The 11640-nt window shown below is 33.5% G+C and overlaps 1 protein-coding gene across 1 annotated transcript in view; it reads left to right on the top strand.

The window, feature by feature from the left end:
* Positions 1-476: 476 nt before the first annotated feature.
* The window catches only part of LOC140434328 (glycogen debranching enzyme), a 36206-nt gene continuing 25042 nt past the window's right edge, over positions 477-11640 (top strand). The window contains exons 1-3 of the mRNA XM_072522496.1: positions 477-626; positions 704-887; positions 1305-2780. Coding sequence (XP_072378597.1) covers positions 483-626; positions 704-887; positions 1305-2780 — 1804 coding nt within the window. The 5' untranslated portion in view covers positions 477-482. The remainder of the gene's footprint in view (positions 627-703; positions 888-1304; positions 2781-11640) is intronic.

The raw sequence follows: 11640 nt of genomic DNA, 5'->3' as shown, positions 1-11640 counted from the left end.
TTGTTTGCTTTGCCGTTGATTTTTAAATAAGTCAGAATAAGTACAGATAGATAATCATTTTCATTATTTGCATTAAAGATGTAAATTATTAACTTTTTAATATTTTTTTAAATATACTTCAAACTCAGAAGCGTAATTTTATTTCTTGTATTGTATTGAAAATTAAAACTGTCAGTTGTCATATCAATGTCACCTTGAATTAAGTAATGTCACACACACAGTGGTAATGTTTTGAATTTAAAAGGTTTGTTTTATTATGATTACTTTAATACTTTTTATAATTCATTTCCAAATATAGGTATTTATAAGATAAATTGTTTATAAATAAAAATCACTGCTATTTATATTGACTGTTATGAATGCTATTAACCTATTATATATTATCTCATTTGACCTATGCCATTTAATTAAAATTTAAAAAAATAACAAATTTACTGGAAAAGAAGCCGGAGAGAGTATCAATAGACTGCACTTCAATAAATATGCTTTGGTTAATTGTTAGGTTTATGTTTTATGGTATTATATTTCTGATACAATTGAGTTGTTCCATAACTTGTGAGCTTTTCCGCTTGACATCATTATGGGTGGTTCTAATGTTATTAAGTATATCAGACGGCATAAATACTGTAAGCTGTTATTTGATTTCTTTTCTTTTCTAACCGGTTTTAGTTATGAATGTGTTATAAAATAGTATTTGTTGTAGGCTGTCAGCAGTACATCACAAGAGGAGGATAAATCTGACAAATCCAGCAGCAATAAACCCAAGCAACAATTTAAAGGGGGCAAGGTTCGCCAGAGGCCTAAAAAACTTAACGAAGATCCCACATTTAGTACAAGTTTATCAACTCCCATTGAAGATATAATAGAGGAAACAATCAATGAAGAAGGTAACACTATATAGAAAGAATCAAAACAAGTTTAAATAAAAATAGAGTGTAGTTGCTTGAGTAGTACTTATGCGAAGAAAAAAAAATAAACAGTTTTTAATATATCTTAACCAATTTTTAAAATATTTGCTACTTAGTGCTTCTTTTGTTGATTTTTTAAAAATCTTGTATTTAAGTGCCTATTGTTTACTCACATTGTTATTTACAAGATTAAAACCTATATTTTTAATATTGTGTCACTAGGGAAAAAGGCATATTTTAGATTTTGATACAATTTTATTAAATTTAAAGGCACATTGTGAAAAGTAATTAAGGGTCAATAAAGTAATGGTTTTATTTTAAATTTTACACAAATTATTGTATATTATATTATGATCTCTATTTGAAGCAATAAATAGTTTCTATATTTTGTTTCAGCTGTAGTAGTTAATAAGAAAAAAGGAAAATCCTCCAAAAAGCACACAACTGAAGAATTGCCAGCAAAAAAGGAAAAACCCAGAAAAGATCTAGATGATGATATAGGTTATTCGTTTTTCAAAGTTAAAGCTGTTCCCAAAGGAAATTTAGAAACCAAACCTAAAAAACACATTTCTGTTGACCTAAATGAAGATAACAGAGCAGATGATATAGGTTTCTCATTTTTACCTGTCAAAGAAAAAGGCAAAAAATATAAATCTAAGAGTAATCCAGAAAATAAAGACCAAGAACTGACTTTAAGTGCAGTGGTAGATCAGACACTGAGGAAAACTAAATATGATACATCAAAACCATCAATAATAGAACATTACAAAAAGAGAACAACTGACAAAGCTTTTTCCAAGAAGGCTGCAACAAAATTTGAGAGTCCTTCAGTATCTACAATTGTAGAAAAGAGATTGTTGTATGAAAGCAAACTTAAAAGTGAAGCTAAAGAGAGCAAAAAGGTTACATCTTCTATTTCTTATGCTAGAATAGTTAGTGCTACTGATGCCCCTTCAGATTCTGATATTGAACAAAATTCCCAGTTACTAAATGGACTTAAGCCTAATATTCAACAGCATAGTGTTGAGTCTTTAGACTCAGTAAAATCTAGCTCTGAGTCCATAGAAGTAATTGATGATAGCAATTCTGAATATCAAAACAGTCAATCTACCAATTTTGAGACAATCAAAGAGAAATTAAACACTTTACTAGATGAAGATTCTGATTTTAATCAAACTCTAACAGGGCAATCAAATATATATGAAATAGATCAATCTTCAAAGCATTCTTCTGTATATATTGTAGAGACTAAAGAGGTATTGGAAGATTCAATCTCCACACAAGAATTTTATATTGCTGATACAGGTTTTGAACAAGAACCTGAACAAAAATTCAGTCAGGAAGCACTAGAAGCTTCGATAGACAACAGTTTTATAACAGAGGATAATATAATTGAAAAAAGTACTTCCAGTGAAGTTTTTCTTAGTTTTGAAAGACACAGTGAACCTCGAGATCTAACACACAGTCTTGGACACAGTGATTATTATCAAAATAATTATTCACCGTTGAATTTTGGCAATCAACTTCAAAACTCTTCAGGAAGCCATATTTCTGATTACAGCTATTCCCAAAATCAACAGTTTCTAAGTTCAAGTGATTTTTCTAGAGACTACAATTCCACAGATCATTCCTTTACAGAACTAGTTGACAATTGTGCTATTGCAGAAACGTATCAAACAGATAGTAATTATTTTCAATCCAATAGTGAACTATCAGAGCAATTTGAAAGAGTTGTTAGTAAGCAGTTTATCTCTACAGAAAGTTTTCATTCAACTTCACAATCATCATTTCAAGAGTTAGTGTATGGAAATGAGACTTTGGTGACTGAAAATAATTTGGAAAGCAGTGAATATATTGAAACTTCAACCAAAGGTGAGTTTTTACATACTTTTTATTGTAGTGAATACAATATTTTCTTTCTTGACTAGGAAGTTTATACTTTATTACTATACTAGCTCTGAAACTTGTTTCAATATGGGATGAATATAGGTGGGTGAAATTAAGGATTAACAAAAATATTCCATATAATAAATCTATAATTTATATATTGGCAAAAGTGGAGATAGATCCTCATATTCAAAATTTATTTTTATTTTTGGTAACCATTTGGTAACCCTTACTCGAAGAAGAATCTGTGTACCAGATTTTAAGACTCAAGAACTTTTCTCTCAAGATAGAATTTTGATTGAATCCAGATTCAATAGAGTTCTTCCTTGCACCAAGAGGTGTTTTATGACAGTTTCTTGTGATTTTTTTTATACAGTGGGTGTTGGTGATAATTTTATTCAAGGATGCGCTGATTCAAGAATAAAAAAAAAAATAAATAGGTACTTACCAAAAGCCTACTTCGTAAAATGAAACTCAATCCTGTTTTTATCGGAGATTAACATTTCTATTACCTTTTCATTGAAGTCTGAAATTTCTTCAACAAAAGTTTTTTTGATGCACAACACAGCAGTCTCCCTTCTAAAATTATATTTCTTAGAAACGTCTTGATCAATTTCAAAGTAGAAAATCATCTGTCAGTTTCTGCAGTTATTGGCGTTGTTATTAAAACAATCAAAACTTTACTTATTTTACATGTTGGTTCCAAATCATATGACATTATTAAATATAAAGTAGGTAAGCTATCGAGTACATTTTAGTTTTCTTGTGATATTTCTAGCCATGAGTAAAATATTGTCAATTTCAATTTCAGGTCATATGTTTCAACCACTGGAAATGCATTGTAAAAGATATCAATGTCTTATAAAGGTAGTTCCTTTCTATAATGTTCATAATTTTCCCTTTGAAACAACCTTCCACCAGATAAATGATTTTTAAAAGCAAGACGATTCTTAACCCTCAACTGGCATCGTGGTTTATTCTGCCGTTAACTGCGTCCTGGGTCTACCATTCATTATTTCGTTATAATTTGTAATCATTTAAACTGGGATAAAATCATGTAGGCCCATTTTCTATTTATTTTTCACTAATAATGGCAAATGCTAAAAAAATGTAACATAACTTATTTTTCTTGACAGCAGAACATAATTTCCTACAAAAGAAATATAAAAAATAAAATCACTAGTTCTTTCTTGATTTTTTCGTTTCATATAAAGAACAAGGAATTGAAATATACAAACTCCCTAATTAAAATATATTATTATCAACAAAACTGCGTACTATTTACAAGTAACATTTTTCTAAATGCAATTCTTGCAAACATTTGCCCTGCGGTCGCCACACATGGGTTGGGAACTTTTGCTGCACGACATTTTTGTTTTTTTTTTCTTTCGGTCACATCTGTTTCGTTTCTGGTTCTGATTATTTAATTCTCCCCTCTCTGCTTCAGAGCTTTCTTTAGTATTCTACTGATACCCAATCGAAGCTCCCTAGGTAATTGAAAATTGTACAGTCTCTTATATACAGTCTCTCTATGGCTTATTTGTTTTTATAACATCCATTTTAATGTGTACATTGACATCTGCAATAATCAATATTGTAAAAAAATAGTCATTGGCCATCGCCTAGTTCGCCGGTTAGTAGAATATGTGGTACATTTTTGATCTAGTGCATCCACATCGTTTTTTGTGTGATAATAGAAGCAAATTTTGTTTGATAATAGATTTCGGTTTTACCAGATTCTATGTTCTCACATTCGGTATGGTGTATTGATGATATTAACACAATTGCCTTCCCTTTTTTTTGAACGTAGGAAATTATAGTCTAGCCATTTGTAAAATCATACAGGAAGATCCTTTAGCTCTGCTCCGACTTGGAAGGAACTTCCTTGGAAAGTATTTCTTGGAAGGTATTTCCTTTTTGTTTCGCTTGAGCGTACCAATATAGGTCAATCCTCGTTTTTTAATGCATTCATGACTTCTATGGATGAAAACCAATTGTCTGCTGTGACATTTCGGTGTGAATTAGCAATCGGATGACACAGTCTCAACACCGCTTGTGTTGGTTTCATGAAACATCTCTCCTCATTTGTTAGAGAAAAACCATCTCACTATCCTTACCACAGTAAATATAGCCATTATAGAAATAGTGGGTACTTGCGTCTGTTAGGGCCATAATTTTCAGTCCATATATCCGAGGTTTATTAGGTATGTACATGTGGAACCTACATCTACCGCGAAATCCTATCAGCATTTCGTCGAGACAACACAATTCTCTCATAGAATAACCAAGACATTGCTGCAGTTCGATCATTAGTTTTACATTCTTCTCGATCATCTGCATTATGAAACCTAAAACAAAAGCAATAAAATATTTACACTAACTATTCAGTCAACAAATGTTAGACATGCGAGCAACACATATACTCTTTTCAAAGACATAATGGATCTGAATATGTCTCGTCTCGTTCCATCTGTTGCAAATATTTCTCGCAAGTCTTTATCATTTAACTTGAAAACTACAGAGAAATACAAGATAGCGAGAAGCGCTCTAAATTCTTCATTTGTTAGTTCTCTCAGTTCTGTTTTATCAGAATTGCTAAATTTATCTTGAAATAACAATATCTTTTCATTTGTCCGTAGAATTATTTCGTTTTCCATATCCTCTGTGAAAAGAAGGCTCCATATTTTTAAGTTATCATAGACATCACCACATTTTACAGGTCCTTTCAATCCCGGAAGAACTTTTACCAGATTGTGTTTTTTTGTTCTAATATTCAAATCTGGATTAGCGGGAAGAGCAGACCACTTTTATTGATTTTTACAAAAAATAAAACTTTTTATTTGTTGTTTCTGGTCCCTCTTAATCTTCACCTATAGCCTAACTTTTTTGCGTTTCAGCATTGTCCCCTGATCTTCCATCTCAAAATCAGAGTTGTAATCACTATCTGGAGAAAAATCTTTGTCGTTGTAGTCCTCATAATCACTAAACTCGCTTTCTAAATCATCATACCACCGCCTTACACTTTCATCCTGGCAGGAAGAACCTGCCAAAAAAAGAAATAAGCTTTTAAGATCATCGTGCTTCTTTCCAATTTGACATCTAATCGTGTCTTTGCTCAGATTAATTTGTGGTCCTATAAAATGTATCTCATTTTTGACACCGCCATCTGGGCTTATCCATCTTCATTCATATTGAGACTTTTTAGCGACAAAAGAGTTCATCATGAATAAATTTTCATGATATTCTCGTCTTAAATGTTTATTGCCATTCGGACACAATAACCCCCAGAGGCTGTTAAAAATAGCTAAAATATTTGACTAACTAAAATATTTTGGTATTTTGGTATCAATCTAACCCTTCTACACGGTTATCTAACACTCTATTATGATTTTTTATTTGATCAAATTTAAAAATAGTTTACATAATATTTTTTTATTTCTTAAATTATTTAGATAATGTCCTATCCTTATCATTGTTTATGTTTACATGTCGTGAATAGTTTGGCGTCAGACATGATATTAACATTTTAAACACCTTCAATAAATATAGCATCATGCAGTACAGTATTTAGATCAGTTTGCAAATTATATTCTCGTAATTATATTGAGAGAAAGATTTTGTATTGTCCTTATTCTGATATTACAGCATTAGTGGTCTCTACATTCTGCTATATTTTGCATTTCCTACACCCTACATTACACTAGTTGTCTTTTCAAAATTCTAACTATCGCAATTCTGATTTTTCTACAAATTGGGTAGAAGTTATTATATTCTATTAGTTGATTCTGGAACTACAGCTCTTCCAATACCCTCCAAGTGTATAAAGAGTTTCAAGGACGACCAAGAACGAGTTATATTACTATTTATTTCAATGCTTAGTGCTTACTTATTTATTACTAAATCATGGACATTTTTTTAAAGGTTAGTGAACAACTATAAAATATCGTCTTTTTTGCTTTAGTATCTTTAGTTATTTCATTATTACAATATTTTCGTTTATTCACCTTTCTTGGTCTGTCGTTTACAGTAAAAATCCATCCTGTTTCCCTTTAATACTCTTCTTTTATAAGAGCTTGTGACCTAAATAGTGTCACAGAACTATTCTATGTTTTCAACAAAATTTCATGAGTTAAATTAATAAGCCAGTATATCATAGAAGAATTGGTAGAGAGACAAACAAGTTGGACGAAGAAACAGAAATCAGGCACTGGGAGAGCAGTAGATAAATCACCAAAGTGATGCGATGGTACGAGAGTAAGAGCTCATCGTCACAGTGAAAACTCAGAAGGTTAAACATAATGGAGTAACCAGGTCCTAGTCCTGTCAAAAGAAAAGGGGGAAGACGATTATACGGTGTCAATAACCCAATCGCTAGGGCGTTTGCGAGCTCCGGTTCGTTTCTTGGCTCTAGAATGTATAGCCACTGTTTTTTCATATCTTTTATTCATAGCGGAGCGAATAGGCGAGCTGTTTACTGTCGCTTATTTTCCACGAACCCAAATACTAAATAGGTAGTTCGCTTATAACACCAATACGTGGTCCTTCGAAAGCTAGTAAGTAGGGAGAAAAATTCGTTACAAAAGCGAATGGCTGGACTCTCAACCGTGGCCAGTATCATTGTCTCAAATACTACTACTAAGGATTTCCACAGTTTTCACTGTCTTCCTTCACTCAACCGTTTTCTCCAATTTTCCCTGTCATTCCAGTCTCCATCTCGCAGGGTTCTTTTCTCCATAGCCTCGTTGATTTCATCTCTGAATGACCTTCGGGGTCTTCCTCTCTTTCTTCTTCCAATCGGGCTCCATTCTGTGATTTTGTTTATCCAGCGTCCTCTGTCCGCTCTTCTGACGTGGCCGTACCAGGATAGTCTCTTCTCCTCTATATAGTCAATTATGTCTGATTGCACTCCCATTCTCCGCTTAATCTCTGCGTTTTCAATTCTGTCTCTTTTTGTAAGTCTACAGCTTCTCCTCAGGAACTCCATTTCTACTGCTCTTATTCTACCTCTATTTCTCTTGTTTATTGTCCAGTTTTCGGACCCATATGTCAGGATACTTCTTGTCAGGGTGTTATATATTCTCTTTTTTGTCTTTATCGTAATGTTCTTATCCCACAACACTGAGTTTAGTTGTCTTATACAGTTTCTTGTTTGTCTCAGTCTGTTGTTTATATCTTCTTCTGTTGTTCCCTGGTTCGATATTATGGTTCCTAAATACTTGAATTTATCTGTTCCATTTATTTGTCTTCCCTCGTCTATCTCTAGGTTTCTCATATCCTTGTTTTCTGTTGTTAGGTATTCGGTTTTCTCTAAGTTTATTTCCATTCCATTGTTTTTATATTCTTCTTCTAGTTTTCTGAGCATAAAGCTGAGATCTTCTTCATCTTGTGCGATGACTACTTGATCGTCGGCAAAACTTAAGGTGTATAGGTATTCGTCTCTTACTGGTATGCCCATTCCTTCGCACTTTCTCCTCCATGGTTTGAGTGTCTTTTTCAAGAATATTTTAAACAGAGTAGGGGACGTAGCACAGCCTTGTAGAAGTCCTTTTGTCGTCTTAAATGGATTGTAGGCTTTATTTCCACATTTAATAGCTACTTTGTTTTCTTTGTATAGTGCTTTAACTGCTTTTATTAGTGTTTGTCGGATTCCGAGATCATTCATTGCTTCCCATAATTTGACTCTAGGTATTGAGTCATATGCTTTCTTTAGATCAACAAAGGCCAGATGGACCGGTCTACCTTTTGCCATTTTCTTCTCTATCAGTTGTTCTAATGTGTACGTATGATCTAGGCATGATTTTCCTACTGTGAACCCTGCTTGGTCTTCTCCAATTTTTCCTATTATTTCAGTTTCTAGTTTTTCTTTAATAATTTTCCCGTAAAGTCTACCTACCGACGATATTATACTAATTCCTCTATAGTTTTCACATTTTTTCCTGTTTCCTTTCTTATTTATGGATGTGGATCCATACATCCATACATTGTCTCAAATATTAGTATAAAGTCCGTGTGTTGTACCGGTCGTGTAAGTTGTACGGTAGTTTTAAACGAGCAGTAATTGGTAAATGAGGTCGTTTAATAACGTAGAATCCTAACCAGAAAAGCTCGTGTACTAAATGAGACACATGTTAGATACGGGCAAAGGTTAACACGAACAGGATCATAACCAGTGAATCAATAGGATCATAACAGATTTGTGAGAGATCTGTTATGTCACTGTTGTATCCAAGCACAGTTTGGAAGGTTAATATCTATAAAATAAAATAAAATGCTGTTGTAAAGTTAAAGGAGCTCCAACTTAGAGCCTTGTTGAAAAGGTAGAGCTTCGACGTTTAGAGCTGAGCTTCTTTGGCTTGGGGCATGCTCTTTGATCCCGAGTAGGGGATCATACTCAGAACGGAGAGGTGTCAACTAAAATCCAAACGACTAATTCGAATGCAGGATTTGGACAGAGATACGTCGCTCGGTTCGTGACTTACGACACGCTTGTGGTTACGGGAATAAGGAAAAGAATATAACCGTTAAATTGTTTTCTCTCTGCGTGTTACAGTCGCTTTATTATAATGTACTTCGACTAGTTGCAATTCTGGGATATAAAGTGGGATTAGCAAGTAGGAATAAAGTGTTAGATTGGAGAATGGGTGATACGGGAATTCTACAGGCACAGGTTTGCGGAGGAAGCTTGCTAGTGCGCCAAAAGACACGCTAAGAGCTTCTATGGAGACGAATTTTGATTCTTAAGGCGATTAGCAAGTAAGAAGAGTGCAGAAAATGTAATTGTGGACACGTTTAGTTCCTTAGTTCCACTTTTAAAAAGTAAGAAGAACTATCTGTGAATAACTGCCGTGTTAGGACCCACGGTAACAGATTCGGATGTTCATTTTAAGGAAAAGGTAAATAGTAATATAGTAAACGCAAGTTGTAAGTTGAAGGAAATCTACAACTAGTCTCAGAGTCTTAGGAGTCGGGGAAAACCGGAGCTGGCTGGGCTCGTAGAACTGTTAGGGACTCTCTTCAGCTGAGTCCTTCTATCAGACCCTCCTTGACTTGAAAAACCATTATTCTTTATACACTACGTTACTGGCCCGTTTGTCGGGATAGTGGAATTTTCAAGTTAAGTGGTTAATAAAATTTAAGTTTTATTCGGGTGATGCGGTCATTGGTCAGCGTGCTAGTGAGTGGTCGACGATGGTCCCATTTACCTAGGTAATATGTCTGTAGACTAAATAGTTTGTGCATTCCACCAATTTGAACTCATCAGTAGTATGAAAGTACTGTACGATGGCTAACCAACAGACTAAACTATTTACGCCTTAGCCAATTAGAAACATCTGAAAAATCCAACGCTTTGTTATCACCATCAACATCTCAGAAACATTGAGAAATACTAAGGATGCGCAGCGCTGGTTCTTCATAGCTGGAGATTAGCGTAGCAGTTGTCTTAATTCAAATCCACATTTATCCACAGATATAATTTGGTCCAACTGCTTAGCCTTTCTGTATCTTTTGTTGGATACTGTTTACACCATTCCTGCTACTGTATTTGTTGATTCTACTGGTTTTCTTTCAAAATTTTCCTTCGATAAGCATCAAAGTACTTTTTCCATCACTAGGAAATATTTTACTTTCTTTCACTATAAACTTTTTATACTTTTTTACCATAGACATTCCCTTATTTATTTATGCAGACCATTTAACCAACATCCGGTATCCATATGTTGTGTTATAATTTTGTGCCTTAAAAATCCTAGTAGTACGACACTGTTTAAATACCGCAGTGTTTGTTATGTGAGTAAAGATTATTAAATACAAAAAGTGACCACATCGAGGTCAAAAAAATCAAAAATATTTTCTAACACACTTTATAGCTGGAAAACAAGTCTGAAAATAAAATAATAGTAATTATACTCTATCAACATCATTTCTGGTAAGTACTTCTGTATTTCTAGCATTTACCGTTTTAAAAATTTCAAAAATTGTACAAATCTTCTTAATGAATTTCTTGTATCAATTAAATATTCTTATCTTTAAAAAAAATCCCATGATAATTTTTTTGCTTATGTTGAAATGAGCATTCGAACATTAGGTGTTAAGACAAGCAAAACAAATGGTTGAGTGTAGTGTCGTAATTATATATGTTTTTAATATAATAGTGACAAGTATGTGTAAATTGTTTGGTTATGTCTTGTCTTGTCTTGTCTTGTTGTATTGATGGCTTTGCTGCAAGGCAATTGCCAGCCCGATTTGTGTGAGACCCCACTTTGTCTGGCTCTGGGCCATGCAGGAATCTCTGAAAACTTCACTGAACTACAGCTTTTCTCGTGGTAGCGCTTTTCTTGTTTCTATATAGCTTATAACTTCGCTATTATTGTATCGGCTTTCTGATCTACGACAATAATATTGGAGGACAAATTAATATTACAACAAATGGAATAAGAGGCCAACACCAAAGCACTAAAACAGGCAGGATTATAGGATATATCGGGGAAATTGGATAGTTGAGCTTCAGAGTTTGATTTTATTAATGTTAATGAAACGCATGATTATCTCTATAGTTTCATCTTCCGGAGAGGATAGAAGGTCAGTCATGGATAATGGTGATACCTTCTTTTTTGATACAAAGTACTTATATAAGTCCAAATTAGGAATATAGTTAATAGGGCACTCGAAAAATATGTGATTCAGGTTTTCTATCATGCCGCATTCACAGGCAGGGTCATCTTTTATATTAATTTTGAAAAGATGGGCATTAGTCAGGCAATGACCTGTACGCATTCTAATTATAGTTGTGATGTGTCTCCTATCTTTATAATTTAAATTGCCATACCATGTCTTATCGGTGAAT

This window comes from Diabrotica undecimpunctata, chromosome 2, assembly GCF_040954645.1.
Source record: "Diabrotica undecimpunctata isolate CICGRU chromosome 2, icDiaUnde3, whole genome shotgun sequence".
NCBI classification, from domain to species: Eukaryota; Metazoa; Arthropoda; class Insecta; order Coleoptera; family Chrysomelidae; genus Diabrotica; species Diabrotica undecimpunctata.
Note: the sequence above shows the minus strand (reverse complement) of the source record. Positions and strands in the feature narration are given on the sequence as shown.